This window comes from Vicugna pacos, chromosome 8, assembly GCF_048564905.1.
Source record: "Vicugna pacos chromosome 8, VicPac4, whole genome shotgun sequence".
Classification (NCBI taxonomy): domain Eukaryota; kingdom Metazoa; phylum Chordata; class Mammalia; order Artiodactyla; family Camelidae; genus Vicugna; species Vicugna pacos.
Genome location: NC_132994.1, coordinates 75,918,839 through 75,939,669, shown reverse-complemented (window position 1 = coordinate 75,939,669; position 20,831 = coordinate 75,918,839). Strand labels below are relative to the sequence as shown.

General features: G+C 42.2%; 1 protein-coding gene across 16 annotated transcripts in view; it reads left to right on the top strand.

Moving 5' to 3' along the window:
• PDE10A (phosphodiesterase 10A) overlaps nucleotides 1-20,831 on the top strand; it is a 327,889-nt gene that overhangs the window by 215,068 nt on the left and 91,990 nt on the right. For all 16 annotated transcript variants that reach the window (XM_072966176.1, XM_072966173.1, XM_072966174.1 and 13 more), the window contains 3 exons: nucleotides 7,083-7,111; nucleotides 17,438-17,558; nucleotides 18,041-18,090. In XM_072966176.1, coding sequence (XP_072822277.1) covers nucleotides 7,083-7,111; nucleotides 17,438-17,558; nucleotides 18,041-18,090 — 200 coding nt within the window. The remainder of the gene's footprint in view (nucleotides 1-7,082; nucleotides 7,112-17,437; nucleotides 17,559-18,040; nucleotides 18,091-20,831) is intronic.

Below are 20,831 nucleotides of genomic sequence, written 5' to 3'. Positions count from 1 at the left end.
AGGCTATCTGTCATCTTAATATTGAGTTGTAATATTGCTTTATATGTTCTAGATACAAGTCCTTTACTGGGTGTGTAACACTACACATGCCCCAGTCTGTGGCTTTTCTTTTTGTTTTCTTCGCAGTGTGTTTTGAAGAGCCAATGTGTTTAATTTTGATAAAGCCTGTTTTATCAACTTTCTTTTATAATTTTTTCTTAATCTCAGAAATATGCTTAACCCAACATTTTCTCTTATGTTTTATAGTTTTCATGCATGTATAGGTCTATGATTCCTTGCAAGTTACTTTTTATATGTGGTGTGAGATAAGGATCAAGATTTTTTAATTTGCTTTGTTCTTCCATATGAATATGCATTTATTCCAGCAACATTTGCTGAAAAAGATTATTCTTTCTCCAGTGAATAACCTTGGTACCTTTGTTGAAAAATCACATATATCCATGTTTGTTTCTAGATTCTCTTTTGGTTCATTATCTACATATCTGATACTAGGTTGATACCATCACACTATTTGATTTTTGTTTCCAGCTTTATTGAGGTGTAATTGACAAATAAAATTGTATATATTTCAAGCGCACAACATCTCCTTCACTGCCCGTCAGGGACGTGCAAGTAGAAACTACAGTGAGACACCTACTCACCCTTGTTCGGACGTCTGTTACCAAAAAGGCAGGAGATGTGTGCTGGCGAGGACGTGGGGGGCAGCGCCGCACAGCTCTGATCAAGCAGCTTTGTGGGACGCCGGGGTCTGGAGTGTGATTTCTACAACTTCCTTATTTTTCAAAACTGACTTGGCTCCTCTGGGTTGTTTGCATTATCATGTCACAGTGTATATTTCTCTATTTATGATACAGACTTCTCTGACCTCGCATCCTGTGACCTTACTAAATTGATTTATTTATTCTAGTAGTGGGTTTTTTTGGGTGTTTTGTTTCACAGATTCCTTAGGACTGTCTACCTAGGTTATCATGTCATCTGTGAATAAAGATTGTTATTTTTTCCTGTCTGATCTATATACTATATATAATACTTACGTATAATATTAATTATATAGCACACCACTTTTTGCTTTATTTTGTGGCTAGAACCTTCAGTGTCATGTTTAGTAGGAAAGGTGAGGGCAGATATTCTTGCCTTGTTCCCCGCCTTAGAGAGGAAGCCCTCAGTCTTTCACCACCAGGTATGATGGTACCTGTAAATTTTTCATGGATGCTCTTTATCAGCTTAAAGAAATCTCCTTAAATTCCTAATATGCTGTGAGCTTTTGTCCTGAGACAGCATTGACTTTTTTCCAAATATTTTATCTCTAGGATTACAGTCTTATACTGCCTGCTGACCAGCATCTAAAAACCTTTGCCTCATATATTTTGTATGATTTTCTAGTTGTTTATGCCCGGAAGGCAATTTCAGTGGCTGTTAATCCTTCATAAGCAAAGTGGACTATTATTTTAATACTATAAATAATGTCACCCGTATTGAACTTCAGACAAAGGGAAAACGAAGGTTCGGTGATTCATTGCTATAAGCTATAAGCTGCTGTTACTTTTCAGTTAAGTAAAAAGTCTTAATACAGAATTGTCTACAAGTCCTCACTTCTTAAGTGATACTAGAAATCTTGAAGAAGTAGGATTGTGGTAACAGGAAAGAGCCAACATGCTGAAAATTGCAGACAATGAAATTCTTTTTTCAGTTTTAGTAGTTTTTGTTAGTATCTCAAGAATACTAAGTATTTGCCTGATTTCTTTGTTTTATTTCTTTGGGTGGACTCAATAATAAATAAACATACGTCCAACAGAAATGTACATGTTCTAGAGAAGAAGCAGTTCTCTCAAAGCCATGGAACTTAAGTTCTCCCCTTTAGTATGACTGGGCCAACTGAGACATCTATTCAGTATCTGACACGTATTAAATGTTTGTAGACTGAGCTGTAGGAACACCTTGTTGTTAGAAGACAGGCGGCTGGGCCAGAGTGCTGGAAGGAGCCATGCTCGGCCTGCAGCTCAGGACTGCGCCCCGAGGCAAGCACTGAGGCCAGTGGAACAAGTGAGCAGGGACAGAATCGGTCAGCTGCACTTGGGAGCGTCCTGGAGCAGCAAGGGGGCTTCCTCGGGTGCAGCCGCAGTGTCGCGCTGTAGCTCGTCTGGATTTCCCGAAAGGTGGAGTTTCTTCAGGACGTCGGCCCCATCGCATGCTCTGAAGGTCGATTTAGCCCCTTCCCCGTGCAAGGCTGTATTCTGGTATCCGTCTGGTAGAAGTGGGGGACAGTCCTCTGTGGTGAAGTTGCAATTTATTGCAGTTTATTGTGATTGTGAAAATTCAGGAGAAAGAGAATTTCACATAATTTCATCATCTGAAGATACTATTTTCAAAAAACAACTTCAGCCAAGCAAATTTGAAGATCTGTTGGCTTTATTCAATAATTCACAATCAGGCGGCATCTCAACTAGCAAATAGAAGGGAGCTCTGAGGAGCTGTACAAGATGGAGGGGTTTCGTAGGCAGAGGTGGGGGGGCGGACAAGGAAGTTATTAGCAAAACAGAAGAAAGGATTGTTTCGGACTAAATCACCTTCCCTTACTGGGGAGGGTGGGGGTCCTAGCATAGGGCTGCCTCACTAGTGTGCACCAGGAAATTCCAGCTTTGGTTTAAAATTTCCTGGTGGCGGCTGGAACTGCAGTTGGTAGGTGTTAAGCCTTGGTGAAGCTGAGCAGAAGTGACTTCATTTGGGGCTGCTTGTTTCTTTTTAACAATATTAATACATATTTACAGAGATGCAAATTATATGTGAACCTATTTTTTTTTTCATTTCAGACTTGTGAGGTAATATGATATACTGCAGAAAAAATAATTTATAATTGAGACCAATTTGTGTGTATATAATTTATAAAGTGTGTATTATGTACATACACTTATCTTTTTAGCTAATATAGATAATTTTGCTTTTCTCTTATTCTTTTTAACTTAACCAAATCATGGACAATTTTTCAGGTCAATAAGTATGAACATTCATCATCATTTTGAGCATCTGCAATTTTGGACCATGTGGCATCTGTATTTTTTATTGTAAGCCTCCTCAGATTCTTCTTTTTCACTAGGAAAATTTTAAAAAATCAATAAGGGCTAAAAATCCTTAAGGATTATAAGAATCAATCAAAACCCCTTTTAGCTGTTTCTTTAATGCTTAATTTTAAATGGATCTTTTTAAGATCTCCTACAATAATTTATTAAACTAATTTCAATTTTTCTTTACTATGTTTCATTTTTCTTAAATGGGCTTCCCTTTTGTCTATAGTCTTTATGGATCAAGTAGTAAGAAAATAATTTCTTCTTGATTCTAAAGAAGACAGGCTTTAGTGGAGTTCTCATCTGCTCTCTGTTTCTGGAGCTCTTTCCTCAAAGTTAACAACAGAGCAGAGAAGTCTGCTACAAGCAGCCACAAAACTAAAGCAGCCATCGGAATACGAATTTCTTTAGGTCTTACGTATAAATTTGTATCATTCCTGAAATCCCATTTCATATAAAAGAGATATCAAAAGTGATCACAAAATAGCAAAGTACAAATACATGCCCAGTTATGAAGATTTATAAAATATTCAAAATTAAGTACACCTGTGAAAGGTGTGCTTACTAGGGAATCCTCCAGGAGATATTTCTGTCAATGAGCTATTTTTACTAAAGCTTCAATAAAATTATTAAGATGAGGTTTAGATTGAAGTTGGTTTTCTTCTCTTTTTTTTTTTGATTTCTCTTTAACAAGCATCAATATTCCCTTTCTGAACTTTTTTTTTTAATTTTCTTGTTTATTCGTCCCCCTAGAATTTAAGCTCCCTGAGAACACGGGTAAATACCTTGCGCATGGTGAACCTGCAGGACATGTTCGTTGAATAAACACATGTTTACAGAACCCCAGCGCCACCTAAAAGTTAGTGTTGGCTGTCGTGAACGCTTTTGTTGCTAGCCCAGTGCTCATGAATGACTCCAGATCTGGCATCCGTGGCGATTTCCCTCTTGCCCGTGATTCCCTACCCTTTCGGTTTTGAGTGAGCTTCGTGCTGACCCACCTGAAAGACCGTTGAATAGTTCAGTCACAAGTGCGTGTTGGAAATGCACAGAGACGTCCCAGAGTTGTGGGTTCTTAGACATTCTGAGTCATGCGCTTTTAACCTGTTACTTCGAAAATGTCATTCTGGAAAAAACTCTATTTTTTGATATCAAATTATATTGATAGGATATTGTTTCACTTCAGACTTATAAGGTGCAAAAGAAGTCAGACACCTAGCAAAGTGACTGTCCGTCTGGGCTTGTAACCACAGTCCACGCTCCGAGCCACTGGCTGCCCTGTTCCTTGCGTGGGCGCCTCGACTGCCACCCACTGTGGAAGAGAAATTAATGAATCGTCCTCAACATGCTTAAATTTTCCTTGGCAGAAGAGTTCCACTAAATGAAAATTCCAGGTAGAGGGAATCGGAAGCAAGTTTTCCTTATCCCAGCAAATTCACTGGGGTCATTAATTCCCTCAGGAAAATACCACGTTCCCTGCATGCAGTGGGCTCGACATCAGACATTCACTTAACAGAAATCATTCGACTTCTAAGTTGGAGGAAGAGATAGAGCTTACATTTCTAAATCTGTACATATGATAAAAAGTCCAGAAATACATTATAGGTAACATTTTTCTTTCAGAAACTTTCCATAAAGCAAAAAAGCCGGAGTTGTTTTTTTTTTTAAATAAATAAATGTCAGTAGATTATCTTATGCAAACTTCTCAAGTTTGAGAAGCACTAGGCAAAACAAAAGAAAAAGCAGAAGGAACATTTATGCACAGATGTATGAACATTTGAGCTCTTCTTCGAATTAACTTTAAAAATTTTTTTAACAATTGAAGCACCATCAGTTTACAATGCTGAACTAGTTTCTGGTGTGCAGCATAGTCACACACACACACACACACACACACACACACACACACACACACCTATAGGTACATAGTTCTTTTAAAGATCAGGTAGGAAATAAATAGAGAAGAAGAAAACAAAAAAAATTAATAAAACCAAGAGCTCATTTTTTGAAAGAGTGAGCAAAATTGACAGATCTCTGGCCAAGCTCGCCAAAAAGAAGAGGGGACTCAAATACACAAAATAAGAAATGAAAGAGGAGAAATTACAGCCAATACCACAGAAATACAAAAACTCCATACAGGATACTGTGAGCAATTATATAGAAAAAAGGTTTTAGAAACATACATCCACCAAAACTGAATCAAGAGGAAGCATAACTTTCAAATCATAGTGATGCTTGGGGAGTGGACGGTTCCGAAGGGTCGCAGCTTGGTAACTCCATTCAGTCCCACTGTAAACTTGCTCACACAGCTGCTGCTTCCCATTGTGTGCGTTTTAATTCACCCTGACTTTTCAACCCTGCTCAGTGAACTCCTTAGATAAAAGTTTTTTAAAAAATTAAAAACACATAAGCCTCTGCAACTTTATAATCTGTTAATAAATTTGTTGTAATGATCAAATCAAACAGTTCAATTTCCAGAAAGGCTTATGAAAGGTTGAGAATTTAGAAGTAAAGGAGTAAATGAAATGTTTCTATGTTATGACTTCAGGGTAGAAGATAAAATAAATGTTTTTCTTCTAAGATGCTTACATTCTTAGGGAAATCAGATGTAATACCCAGACCATGATGGAACAATTATAAGAAAAATATTGAAGCAAGTGTGTGATACTACAGTAATGCAAGAAATAGGTACTGTTTGTTGAACACCTACTGTCCGGTAGTCCCAAGCTTGGTGATTTTTGAAAAGCTCCCGGGGAAAGTCAACATGCAGCAGTTTGGAATCTAGTTTACTTTGGGTTCTGAAGCATCCAAGGGGCATAATGGGTGGAATATTTTTGGAAGATAAAGTGGGTGAGTGAGCATGTGTGTGCATGTGTGTGTGTGCACGTGTGTGTGGGCATGACTCCAGGACTGGCTTAGAGGCTCAGAGGCTGCTGGTTGATGTGTGGTTTGGGATTAGACTTGGTGTTACTTGTGGAAATGAGTGGTAAGCAGTAAATCTGGGAAAGATTAGAAAAAAAGAAGAAACAACAGATCTCAGTGGTTGAGTTAGGAATATTGAAGGAGGAAGAAGAATCACAACCCTGTCTGGACTTGTGGGACGTTTTTGTCCCTGTCAAGATTAGGCTGTGCTTTGGCGTCACACAGAATACATTAGGTCTGGGGCATGTGGTGCACTGGTGGTAGTGGTGAGGCGGGGCGTGATTGCTAAACAAGATGCGGGACAGCAGCAGCAGTACGGGAAAGGCCGCCCCGCGCTGAGGGGCTGCACGGGTCTCCAGGCGAGGGGCAGCATCACGCGTCTTCCCCGTGTCACAGCCGGTGGACCTACAGCGGTGTCTTGGCCGGTTTGTTTCTTACACCTTGTTGGTTACACAGGCTCACTCTTGCCACGTAGCCAGCCTCGCAGGGAGAGCCCTTCAGAGGGGCTCACCTGGACCTGACCAGTCCATCAGTCTCATTTTGCCAGTGAACAATGCTGACATGCTGGTACAAACAGCACCTCCCCCCGCCAACTCCTGGGACCCCGCTACAAAGCAGCACTATGAATAGGTGTGTTTCCTGGGGTCCCATGCAGGCACGTGTCTTATTTCAGCAAACTGGGAATGCTGGCAACAGCACAGCACAAGTGTTGGTGACCATTGGAGATACCCGTGCGGGTTTTGTCATGTAGAATATTGCAAATATCACAAGCCCTCTTCTCGGTACATGTATTTGATAAATCAGACTGTAGCCCTATTTGCAGGCACTGCCATTTTAGGATCTCCAAAAAAGTCATCTCGAAAATGACCAGCAAGCTGTTGTGCAATTTCATGTCCCTTCAGAATTAATGTGTGTGTCTAGCTCGAAATTTACTGTGTTTAACTTTTACTGTACAGCATTTTAAAACCGAGTTCTGAGATTTCACAAGAGGAATCATTACAGACAGATTTCTAGTTTATTGAGAGTGAATGACATGTTCTGTGTTTCACAAACTACTCTGAGTTTCTGACTCTTCTTCTCCCTTCTTTCTCCATCCCCCAGATGAGTCGGCTCCTAAGGAAGTCAGCAGGGTGAGTAATGCAAACGTCACTTCTGTGACCACAACACAGGAAATAAATTCTCCTGTATATTTTCAGCCCTCTAACGTTAAAGTGTCAGAAAAAACATGACGGAAACCGCGCCCTCCCCAGAGGATTGCTCATTACGAGTCTGGAGTAAAGTCAGTAGGGAGAAAGGATGCTAATTGGAGGCCTCACTCCGAATACAGCTCCCAGATACATTCCATTTGGCCTGCACGTGCCTTTGGAGTATTCTGAATTTGTTGCCAGCACTTAGAAATTGAGAGAGCGCAAATTAAGATTGAATTTCTGGCCTCTCTGGAAAAACCGACACCAGGTTCTCACGGCGGGAGCCTTCACGCACCCGCGCTGCCTGGGGCCCTGCCTTTCCTTTCTTGCACCTTCTTTGTGGGAGAACGGAAGGCGGCTACTCGTGAACTGAGGGCATGGCAGCCTTCAGGACGTTTATAAATATTAAGTGCACGGGTTCATGTCCAACAGAGACACTTAGTGGTAAAGTTCAGCGGCTTACAGCAGCGGGGCACGAGTGTGGAAGGCATTGCAGCACAGCGCGCTCAGTGCCGCAAGCCTGTGACTACGTGATTACACGCGGAAAACTCAGCGTTACCTGTCCTGCTCACAGACACAGGCCTTAAAATAGGGGTTACATACTGAAAAAAATCTACTGAATAATTCAGTCAAGTCTGAATTGTATCTGATGCAACCTTATGTATCATAAGATATAAACTGTAGCGCTGTTAACCAAGTCACGTATCCAGATGTATGCCCCTGAAGAGAGGAGGGTCTGAATGGCCAGGACCACTGGTGGAGACTGGGCAGAATTTCCTCTGTCCGTAGCAGCCTGACAGACACTTCAGGTTTCTGTAAGTCTCAGGGTTTTACTGAGTGCCTGCACTGTCACCTTCCCATCTGCAGAGCTCACAGAAAGTTCCCAAGTCTAAGATCTTCAAGGGATACTGGGGACAGAAGGATCTGCCTGAAATTTTCACAGCTGCTGGGAGCAGCAGAAGTGGCTACAAAGCAGTGTTTGAGGATGACAAGAGGGTTGTCACGAGTGGACTTGGGTGGAGGCCGAAGCACTGGGGTGTTGATACCGGCAAAGCCGCTGTCTCAGGCCTCCGAAGCCCCATGTGTCTGTAAACCAAAGACAAGAAGGGAAAACTACAACTTACTCATCAATACGCTGCTTTTTTTTCTTTAACCCAGACTAACTTTGTAGGGAATCCCTAACCTCAGTTTAACCTTTACAACCCTCAAAAGATTTTAGACATTGTTGTTTTTGAAGGAGGTGGGGAAAGAGATGCCCCCAGGAGGTGCCATCAGCCCAGGCGTTTTCCTGACAGCGTGTTCTGTTGACCACAAAGATTAGAGCCACACCCCTGGTAACATGCTTGTGTCAGCATTAACTCTATTCACCTGTTTGGTGGAACACGCTCTCCTCACCACCAGGGTCCCCAGTGGAAAGATCTTGTATCATAGTGTCATAAGTGGTTTTGTTTTTGCTGACCACCCCTTCAAATATAAGCTGAGTTCTGTTTGGGGAGAAGAACTGTACAAAGAGTAGGCTTTGTAATTGAATGCATTTCCATGTATTTTAGTTACGCAAAATGCTGCCACGACACATCTTGGATTCCGACTGCCACATACTGTCTCTAAGGCCATTAGAAAGGATAATCAACTGCACATGACTTTTCTCTGCTATTATTTTATAAGGTTTTCTTATTTTATGCCAAATTTGGAGAAAGTGCATCCCCATTTGAGAAATGCTCAGTACGTGAGCTGATGGCCTAGAATAGGGTCGGTTGGTAGGACCTTTTACAGTTTTGTTTTGTTTTGTTTGTGAATATACCCCATACCTTGGTCAATGCTCGTTCAACTGGCACTCAGAATTTGCTTCATGAAACAGTATACCATTGTTTTAAGTGAAAATTAAGATTTAGAAATACCCAGTGTGACCTTCTGGTAGGTGGTGACTGGCACATCCAATGTCAAAAAAGCGTGCTCCTTAGTGAGGCAGACTGAGACCCCTCCAGGCAGTTCTGATTATCGTGGGGGACTTTCTCACTTAGAGCTAAGCAGCCTTGCTTTAACTGCTGTCTACTAGCGTTGTTTTGACTTTTGTAGCAACTCAAAAAAGGCTACCCACCTACTCCGCGTGAGAGCTCTTTGAAGGGGGAGATTGCATTCTGTCTTTCCCAGTGAAACATACTCACAAAATAATTTCTTCCTGTATGCCTCCTTAGGATTTGGGTTGACATTCTCTGAACAAAGTATACAGTACCAATATATTTTTAGAAGGTGACCTCTGTGACATGATATTATAGACCAGCTTTGGCTTGAACCTGATAAGATGAGGTGGGCCAGAGAGCCCTTGTAAACTGTGCATCTGTGGAACAGTCCAAGGGAGAACTGGAGATACAGATATAGCAGATGTGTCTGGGGTCTGTGGCATGTAGACACCGAACGCTGGGCTCCCCAGCTGTCCAGCGGTGGGGAGAACGTGGACAAGGCAGCTGAGGAGACTCAGGAGGAGAAATCGGTGAAGGGGGAGGAAAACCGAGCAAGCTCCTTTGTCAGCAGGTTTTCATTTATAATTTTACCTACAGGACTATACAGCTACTTCATTTATTTTTTATTTTTGTCTTTCTGGGGGGTGGTAATTAGGTTTATTTATGTGTTTTTAATGGGGGTGCTGGGGATTGACCCCAGGACCTCATGCATGCTAAGCACACACTCTGCCACTGAGCTGTGCCCTCCCCCTGTACATTTATTTAAGCTTCATTTCGTCTTGTTTTGACCCAACCCAACCTCTTGAGCGAAGTCTCAGTCTTACTTCTCTCATCTAACACATTAGTTCCCTGTTTTGAGGCCACACATTTGAGTAGTTTTCCCAAGTTGTTTTCCTATGCCCTTTTTTCAGTGATTTATTAAAAAATAAATAGGACAATGCTATACATAGAAACTTCACCTATAAGAATAATACGAGGTACTGTGTCAACGCCTTGTTAAAATCAGCATACCTTGGCCAGCCTGTTGTTCTTCCAGTCAGACACCATCGTTCAGTCATCATATGGTAATTAAGCCCCCGCTCTTCTAGGCTCATCAGGGAAGAACCTAGACAGAAATGCTGCCCTCACAGCATCAGCATCAGTGTGAAGTGGAGTCAATAAACAGTACATCAGTAACACGCACCCTGGGTTCAGTGGCAGTGAGTGCTGTAGAGACAAGGCAGGGCAGAGGATATGGTGCTGGGGTGCGAGTGTGCAGCCAGGGATGGTTTATCAGGAGCAGAGGAAAGACCGAGGCAGGGTGAAGGAGGGAGCCACGCTGAGAACTGCGGGAAAAGCATTCCAGGCAGACAGTATAGACAGGAATGTTCAAGGCACAGAAGGAGGTCCTCTGGGCATGAACTGAATGAATGAAAGGAAGAGCCCTGGGCAGAGAGCTCGGGGCGGGGGAGTGCTAGAGGGACGTGGCGTCAGTTGTTGGTCTGTCATCTGGTCAGCACAAGTAGTCCTTTCTCCTGTTTTACTATTATTGGTGGTGTTAAAGTGGTTCCAGCTTATAAATCACAAAGAGTTCTGACAAGAAAAGGGAGAGAAAGCATCCAGGTAAGAAGACTATGTGGAGGCTGAGTGCTAGAATTAGACAGACTTCAGCCAGGTCTAGAATTCTTGGGTAACGTCTTTGCCCCTCGAAATGCTGTAAGATGTGTTTCGTTGTATTTTAATTTTGTTGGTGAATGTTGCTTTTTTCATCTCTGAATATCTCTAAAACTCTGTCTTCTGCCCTTGGAAGTTACTGTTTTTCCCAGGGTGTACGTGTTTTAACTTGCTGACTAACCTGGCATGTAGTGAGCTTTCTCAGCCATTTTTAACGTCTTTTTTTAGTTCAGAATACTTTTGTCTATTTGTTTCTTGGTGCATCAGCTCTCTCTCATTTGCTTCATTCTCTTCAAGATTATCAGGTATCCACGTCTTTCATCCTCTGTCAGTTTTTTTTTTTAACCATGCATTCTGGAAGGACCACTCAGACTAACTGTGCGTCCCTGGCGTGAGCGTGTGCAGCACAGCTGCTCTGCACCGTCTCTAACTCTGCTTAAATTCTTGGCTCTGTTTCATGAACGTTACTTCTGTACTTTGGGGCTTTCTCTCCACTTCAGTCTGTCTTATGATCTTACTGATAATTCTCATTGTTAATTCTTTCATTTTCTTGAGAGTGCAAAGCAGATGCTGCCCTAAAAGTCACTTTGCATATATCCTTCCTTCTAAGACATATAAAAATAGCTTTATCCTGGGTCTGCTAGTATAATACAATGCTAATACCTTGGGTATTTGGGTAAGTTTTTCTTTTTTAATGTCACTATGTATGTTGAGGGGTTATTTTTTAGATTTTTTTTAACGTTTATTTATCCTTGAATAATGTTAGTTTTGGCCTGCCAGGCTTCTTCCTAGGTTTCTCCTAGATTGCAGGCTGTTCAGTTAAGGACGGCAACAAAGTCATAAATGTGTTTTCTTTTTGCCATAGGTGTTGCCGCCAGCTGCTTTTTTCTTGTTTATCACTTTCCCCCAGCTAGAATGTAAATTCCGTGAGAGTTAGAGCCTTACCTGGAACCTGTTATGGTGCTTGACACATTGCTGAGGAGCTATTAGTTCAGCAAGACTTATTTACATACTGACATTCAGAAGTATATCCACTGGGCAAAGCACTCAAATGCATCTTCTGTTTCCTTAGCTTTCTCACTGTTCATCTGCTCCTGATGACTTTTTTTCTACTAGCAATTTTAAAGTTATCAGGAATGTCAGTCAATTATTTAAAGCTATTTTAGCTCATGGACTCCTTTTTCCTAAATTAAATTGTTCTTATGAAAAGCCCTTTCATCTTGTGGGCCTTTTGCCCTAAACTAAATCAGGAGCTATTTTGAAGGGGTTCCCATTAGTCAAATCTGGGACAATTTGAGCATTAAAATGCATGTATAATAATATTAATTACTATTAATTAATATTAACCTGTTGAATAAATAAGCTTTGAGTCCATACTCATACAAATGAATGAGTAAGGGAAAGAGAAAGCTCTTCCTCCCAGCAGGTGCCAGGTCACAGGTACGGGGGGGACGCTGGTGCGCTGGCCCCTTCACTTCATTGTATTCTTGCCAAAATTGCCAAACCCAAGTCTAATCTTAAGAAAATATCAGACAAATCAAAACTGGCCCGTATTCTTCACAAACATCAAGCTCAAGAAACACAAAGAAAGGCTCTGGAGTTGTTCCACAGTAAAGTGTACCAAAGAGACATGGCAGTTAAATAACATATATGATCTGGAGTTTGAACCCGGACCGATGAGGGTGGGATAATCACAAAAGACATTATTGGGATAAGGTATGAAATTTGACTGTGTTTTTAATTAGCTAATATTGCTGTGGCAATGTTAAGTTTTCTGATTATGCTAACTATTGTAACTATGTCTCACATCAGTGTACAAATTCAGTGTATTCTCTTAATACTCCTTTTCTTAGGAAATACGTACTGAAAGTTTTGGATAAAGGACTTGTTCTCAAATATTCAGAAAAAAAATTTATTGCTATTGTGTATGTATGTGTGTGTGTGTATAGACAGACAGATAACAGAGAGTGAGAGGGAGGGAGGGGAGAAAGAAGGGAGGAAGGGAGGAAGGGAGGAAGGAAGGAAAGGAGGAAGGAAGCAGGGAAAAGAATTTACTAAGAGGATGATAAAGCAAATAGGACAAAAGTGTAAATAATTGATGGCACACAGGAGTTTCTGGTACTATTCTTGCAGTTTTCTGTAAGGTTGAAATTATGTCCAAACAAAAAGTTATAAAAAAGACACAGGAAAAATCTAAAGAATGATGATGAGAGGTTATTACTCAAATGTTGTATTTTACGCTGAAAACTAAGAGCTGTCTTTCACGCTGTTAAGTATTTATGTAGCAAATCCTTACCCCCGCCCCATCCTGTGTACTAGCGTTCTGTTGCGGTGCTACAGGGCCTGTCAGTGATGCCTCATGGAGTCACGGGCCCTTGGAGGCATCACAGATCCCATCTCGTTCGAGCTCCCAGTCCATTCTTGAATCACCTATAAACTCTTCTGGCAAAGTGATCTTCCAGTCTGTGTTTGAGCACCTAAGTCACTTTAACAAGTCTGAGGACGTTTGCTCTTCTGTCTAGATCAGCTCTCAGGTTTCCTCCTGAACCGAGGATTTACACTCCCCCACTCATTACCGTTGTGTCTCATAGGAGATTATTTCCCTCTGGGTGATGGAGTCACTGTTACCCTGGTTCCCAGATTGTGTTCCAAACGCTCACAGGTACCACAGCAAACTCACAGGGATAAAATTTCATGGGAAACAACGCCATCTGTCAGACGGAGCTTGATGGAGTTCACATTTTCAATGTTAACTTGACACAGTCCACAGTTTTAATGTTAGACACTACCGTTCTTTCAGTGAAGTCATATCTTTGCAAATCCATGTGTTTAGCGGTTGCACTAATGGAAAGCAAGTACTGCATGAAAGTCAGCGTGGAATAGAAAATGAGGGTGGCTGTGTCCAGTCTGATGCTAAGGTTTGAGAAGTTGTATGTCACTCAACTCATTCTAACCCATCTTGATCGAGGAGCGCCTCAGCGACGCTTAGTGTATACTTTATACGGGTTCTTAAAATAAAGGCAGTGGTGAAAGGACTTTGTGGAGTCAAAAATGCTGTGCAAATACAAGTTCTTAACTTCATTAATATAGTGCTGTAATTTTCTGTTAGTCAAGACATAGAATTGAAAGTTCATTCGATTGAGTTAATCCCTTAGTAAACTTTCTTCATCGTGTTGTCTCCGTGAGAGCATCTCGGAAGCGCATTATTTGATATTCATCAGTGTTTGTTTCCTCTGCCGTTCCTTTGTTAATAGTAGGCGTGAGTAACAAAATGGCCGTAGGCTAAAAATCAAATAGTAATTATGCCTGTTATTCACATTCACATGTAATTTTAAGTTTTCAATATCTTATGATTAGAATGATCCATTTACTATGAAGGTAGGTCTTCAATATTTGAGAGTTAATACTATATTAATATAGTTTAGTAATCATAATAAAACATTTAGTTTTTATGATATTTATGCAATTGTCATTGCTGATCAAAGGACACAGGGTGTACTAACGCATCTGCTAGGTTAAAAATTAGAATTTGTATGAACAAGAACAAGAACAAAAAAATCCTAGATCAGAGATTAACATGGAAAGTTACTGTTGAAAGGTATTTTAAAGACAGTGTATCTCAGCCTTCTTATTGCATAAATGAGAAAACTAAAGCCCAGAGACTTGGAAGGAAATTTCATGATAAACTGTCCATAACCCCAAGTGTCTTCTTGTTCTCACTTGTGTGTGACAACCCATTTCCTGTCCGAAAGAGATGGAGAACAGCTGGGCGTCAATCTCAGCGCTGCGTACTGGTCTTATCAAAGGGTCTGTCCTCAGAATTACGCTGGGAGAGGGAAGAGTCAGTCTGCATGTCACTTTTATACAGACTCCTTAATTGAATAACTAAAAAACCCGCCTTAAAACTAGCTAATGTTCCCTCCCAATAAGAAAGAGAATGTATTCAAAGAATGGATGGATTCATGAAAAAGAAATGCCCAGAGACAGATTTAGGCGTGCAGGCTTTTGCATGGCTCAGTCCAGGGGTTCCAAATCGGTCGCATGACTGAGTCTGTGTCTGTCGGCGTCAGTGTCAGATCAGCTCTTTCCCACGACTTCAACTGGGGTGGGGACTGTGGAGCTGGTGGTTCTGATCAGTGGTGAGGAAAAGAGCAATTCTAGGGCAGAATATTTTCTCTGGAGTTCTTCAAACTTGCAGTAGCTCAACTAGGATCTTTTTACAGATGATAAAGGAATAACATAAGCCTTCGCAGCGCCATACAACGCTGTTGCATTTTGTAGGCATCAGAATTTCAAGTGTTTGTGATTTTTACTCAGTTTTCACTGTCACACTGGTGACTTCCCCTTTACTCAGTGCACAGCTAAATGGCCACAGGCCTCTTTGGGGAGAGGAGGAAGAAGCACTGTAAGGTTTTGACTGTGAATCAAAATCCTTCCTCAAGGGGGCCTGGTCCCCCCTGGCTTTATCCAAGAGGTTCTATGAAGTGGCTCAAGTCTGGAATTCACTGAGGTACTCTGACTTTTCTGTTGTGGTTATCAAGTCAGATTTTTGTTCGCGTAACCCAGAACACTTCTCTTTAGACAAATGGAAAAAACAGTAGATTGCTCTGTCTATTTCAGTTCCAGGGACACTGTGATCAAGGGCTTGATCCAGTGCTAAAGATCTCTGCTGGCCACGTCGTTCCGATTGCAGGTTCTGCTCTGTCCGTTATGCTAACAACAGCTGCCTTGTCTCTGGATGTTATGTGTCCCCTTTGTCCCCTGCCACACCAAGACCCATCTCCCCGGGGGATTCAGGGAACCCTGCTGGGTGGCAGTGGTTCTCAGGTCACTCCTGGCTCACACCAAGAGCTCTTCACTTGTGCCAGAGCCGCCTCAGGAGTGTGCCTCCATGGCCTTGATGAAGGGGGCGTCCGAGGGATGTAGGTAGGGGGTGGGCAAGCGGGTGTCCCAGGGTGAGCCCACTCTAGCTTTCCGCTCTTGCCGAGAGAACAGATGCCAGGGAAGTTCTGGTGTTCCCGCTGCGTTCAGTGTCAGCCACTTTGGGGAACAGGTTTCAGCCAGCCCAGCACTAGACGCTGAACCCGGCACTTCTGCTTCGTGCACCTGGATAAGAATTGGCCTGAACCAACGTTGTCCTCCTGCACTCTTCCAGCCCCCCGAGACCCCTGCTCGTTTGTTTCTCAGTTTATATCCACTAGCTAAACCTCAGCCATTCTTTCTAGTATGTGTTGCATCTCTTGACAAGTCATCCTTTATACCTCATTGTCTGGGGCCTGCCTGCACGCGAGTCTTTGTGTAGACCAGAAGCAGAGGGGTGGTGGGTGACCAGCACCTCCTCCGAGGCAGCCGGGGGTCCAGGCAGGCTTCCGGCCTTGCAGGCATCAGGCTTTACTGGAGCCCCCTGTGTCTTACGCCACTGAGTCCTTCCTCTCTGGGCCATCCTGTTTAGAAGGCAGCCCTCTCGCCCCAGGTGCACTTACTTCCCAGCTCCCTCTCTGCACAGCACTGTTACCTTCTGTCACACGACACACTTTACTGCTTCATTCTCTCCCAGCTAGACTGCCGGCTCCTTGAGGACTGAAGTTTTGTTTCGGTCGTGCTCTAGCGTTTCTTGTGTCTGGAAGGGTGCCTACATGGAGCAGATTGTCAGGACTGGAGCGCACGTCTGCGGAGTCACTGACTGACTGGCTCATGCATCCTCTATTTATTCCTGTTCGTTGAGAACAGGGCTCGGCAGGAACAGCGCGTCACAGGCCTTCGGAGTGAAAGGTGGCTGCGGGGTCAGGAGAGAGACAGGTGGCTGGAGACGGTTTCCGAGGCAGACAGTAACCACATTTTGCAGAGAGCGGAGGCCACCCTGTGAGGAGTCTGTTATTCTAAGTGCAGTGGGAAGCCCCAGGGGTGTTTTGAGCCAGAGAGTGACAGAACTTGATTTTATTTATTAAGTTCACCATGGCTGCTGTTCGGAGAAGAGACTTAGGGAGGCAAGCTGGTAGCAGGGAAGCGCATTAGAAGACTGTTTTTCGGTCCTTTTATGAAGACACAGTGGTAGCTCGTGCTGGGGGTCGCCAAGGGTTAGCTTCCTCCTCCTTCTTCCCAGACCTCTGTCCACCTGCTGTTGCCCCTGGTGCCACAGGGAGCCTGGTGCCGTGGACGTGCTGGGGGGCCGCTGCGGGGAGGACCTCGCGCTCTTGTTCTAGGGCCGGGTTGAGGTCAGACTAGAGCGGTAGCCACGCGGAGGGGAGCCAGCGGAGAGTGATCAGCAAACTTTGTTTCCCCAGTACAGCGCATAAGGTTGACTTTTCTAGAGTCTTAAGATGTTTAATTCAGTTTGCAAACTTTCATATCGTTTTTAGTGATCTAGTTGCCTGGTACGTTATATATAAAACTTCAGAAACAAAGTTGTAATTTGTAGCATTTGATATTTTAACATCAATAAACATACATGGAGTCTATAGATAATTGTAAGTTGTAGCCATTTCAATATTCAATCAATTTTTATAGTAAGTCATAATACTTAAGTCACGCATTATAAAAGCATGACTAATAAACAGCTATTATATAAAGTCATGTATATTAATAGTATGTTTTACAAACGAAGGAATTTTTATTGTATTATATTTAATTATACGTTTTCTTTTTTTATTCAAAGTATCAAGATACAAATATGCAGGGAGTTGTGTACGAACTAAACAGCTACATAGAACAACGGCTGGACACAGGAGGGGACAACCAGCTACTCCTCTACGAACTGAGCAGCATCATTAAAGTTGGTAAGAAACGGTTTATGTTCCTCCCAGCAGAAAAATTAAGCCAAAGATAAATTATGCCCACTTCACTGATGACGTGTAGATGCATGTACATCGTCCTTTTGGTTGAAGCTTATGTTTTTCAGGACTGTGAATATCATTTCTTTTATTTTTAAATACTTTAAAAATTAAACGTCTCAAATTTTAAAAACATTTTCTAATAAATCTGATGTTTAAATTTTAACAGCTGTATTTACATAATACATTTCTGTATGCATTTGAGGATATCATATCTTAAAATTTGCAATAGCTCATGAAACATTAAAGGAAAGTATTCTAATTATGTAATTGAGTAAAGGCATGCGTTATTTTGTTTGTTTACTGCATGACCATTAAGTATCTAACGAGTCCGCTCAAAGACCCTTGTCTGAGGGCTCACCTGGAGAGTGCGTGCGTGTTTCCTTCATCCACTGAGACCAGTTCCTCCTTTTCTGTTCCTTCGGCAGCCACAAAAGCTGACGGGTTCGCGCTGTACTTCCTCGGAGAGTGCAACACTGTGAGTACCTGGATTCAGACTTCGGTCTCTAGATAAGAGAGTGTTGTAAGCCTTTTAAAAAAGATAGACTCTTATATTACAAATAACTTGATAGACATATTGTAAGTAAGTACTTTAAAACTCATTTTCTGTCTTGTTTCTATATGTAGTTATTACCAACTGGGAATTTTACCAGCGTAGCAACATTGAGGCCTAAAATCTTACAGCTTTTTTTATTGTTTAGGTTTTGGTTTGCGATGTCCTAGCTTATGAATGGCATTTCCAGATTTACTGCTTTCACGGAAGTGATTTCGTCCCTGTGGGCTCGGTGTCATGGACAGTCTGTGCCCTCTTCTACACACGACCTGCAGTAGAATAAAATGAGAGCAGAAGTTTTATGTGACTTTTTAGATGTTTCCGTGGTGACTCTAGACGTGCTGGGACAGCGTCGCTGAGCGCAGGCTCCTGGGCTGAGGCGGCCCTGGTGCAGACGCGCCGTGTGCGGCCGCTTGCGCGGGCCTGTCGCAGTTCAGCAGTGCGGTCTGGACCCTGCGCTTGTGGTTCACCTTACCTGAAGCACAGCCCAGCGTCCAGCGCAGCACGCAGAGGCACTTTCAAAAGTATTTCGAGACATCCAGTCACCTGCATTTAATTGTTGTTACAGTATCAACACACACGTGACATTTTAGAATAACATTCTGAGCTTAAATATATAAAGCTCAGTTATAAAATTATTTTGCAAATTTTTATTTCTTGTGTGTTAGCCATTGTAATTTGAAATTTGGGGTGTGGTTTTGTAATCTGGTACTTGTTTTGTGAGTGATAAAAATGTGTGCTGTTTATATTATATAAAATGTTAATAAGAATAGAGACAGTATTCTGGGCTTTTACTAATATTCATGAGTAACAGAGTAGTGCAAAGCAGGAAAGTAGTTGCACAAAAGATACTTATTGTCTGAATTACTTAACTCATAACCAATCCCCTTCATTTGCACAGTCCTTGTTCCCCTTGTGTTGTGATCATCTGTGTTACAGGATGAAAAGCTCTTTCGGGCCGGGGTCTTGCTCATTTTTGTATTCACCCAGCATCTCTCCTGGTACCTAATACATAAAGAGTCAACAAGGCGGTTTATTAAACTGAGTTATTCAGATATTATTCCTACTTGTAAATACTTTATATTTTACACACTGGTAGTATTTTCAAATGGCTAAGCTATTAAAATAACAAATATATCTCCCTCATTTCTGTTCATGCTAAAAATTTATTTCTAAAATTTTGAAATTTTAATTTAAAACCTTAAGAATTTCTTTTAGAAAATAATTACATAATTTGCAGTAGTTTTTGTGATCTCTGCTATGTACCTTATCCTGTAATTGTGATGGTCCACATCTCATTACTCCTCATCTTTACATCTCAAACCACCCACAGGGGTTGGTCATGGTTTGTGTTATGTGACCCTTGACCTTCGGTCTCAGTTATTTGTGACCCAAACTGGAACCAGTCAGGTTCTCTGCTGAAGCCTGGCTCATGGGACTCAGCACCCTAGCTGTTTACCTGCAAAGAAATGACAGGAACCCTGGAACTGAGGCTGCCGCTGTGGGGGGTCCGCTTCTGCTCTGTGTGAGGGGAGTGTGGAGATGGAGGAGGGGTGGGGAGATGGGGGGCAGAAGTCGAAGAGCGGCAGGTTACACGCAGCCTGGGTCTGCCACGTGGGAGCTTCAACCCGGGCTCGGCTCTTGAGCCTGGATGTAAATTCCCAAAGCCCCATGCTCTTCACCCCGGGCCGTGCTTTTCACTTGGCTGCTTACAGACGTCCACGTGCTTAGGACTGAGAACAAGCTCTTGTGTCTGTAGTCTCCAAAATGTAGTTCTGTGTCCGCCACTTCTAATTCTTTCACTTTCACTTGTTACTGGCTTTTGTAACTTGAGTGGAGGGTTATATCTCGTCCTGTCGGGCTCCTTATTCTAAACTGAGGTCAGTCGATTTACTTTACACCGTTCTCTCCAGGGCCACCCATGCCTTTCTCCCTCTTTCTTGCCCCAACTCAGAGGCCAAGTCTGTCTTGTTCAACAGAGTGTCTCTGGGAGCAGCAGGGTACACAGCGAAATTGTAGCTTTTTCCAACCTTCTTAAGTCAGATTCCACTCTGTGACGCTGTCTTAATGTCATATGCTTCTCCACGGAATTTAGCTGAATCTGTAACTGCATCTTTATCTGTGATTTGTGTGATTATTTGCTTTTCTGGCTTTCTCATTGGAATATAAGCTTCACGAAGGCAGAGACCTTGTCTCCCTCAGAGGATAGTTTTAGGGGATAATTACTTGTTTTGTTCACTGTATTTTTCCTTGCATGCATCCCACGTAGGTAGCAAAGCCCCTGTTCCTCCCTTACCCCAGTGATTTCTGTGGCCCGAAAAGCACGTATTGTCTGAAGTGTAAAGTCACTGAAATACTTCCGGAGATGTGTCTGCACGATCACCAGTTTCCTTGCTCTTCATTTCTTCCTGTATCTCGGGTCTTACATTTGGAATCATTTATCTTTGATCTTGTAGAATTTCCGTTAGTGAGGATCTGCTCATGGGAAACTCTTTTTTGTCTGTCTGAGTATATCTTTATTTTACTGCTTGTTTGAAAGATATTTTTGCTGGGTAGAGAATTCAGTTTTATCAATATCATCTCTCCATATATTGACCATAATGTAGTTACATTTTGGTTGTTTTTTGATTTTTGTCAGTCCATTTTTTTTTATTCCCTGGACATAT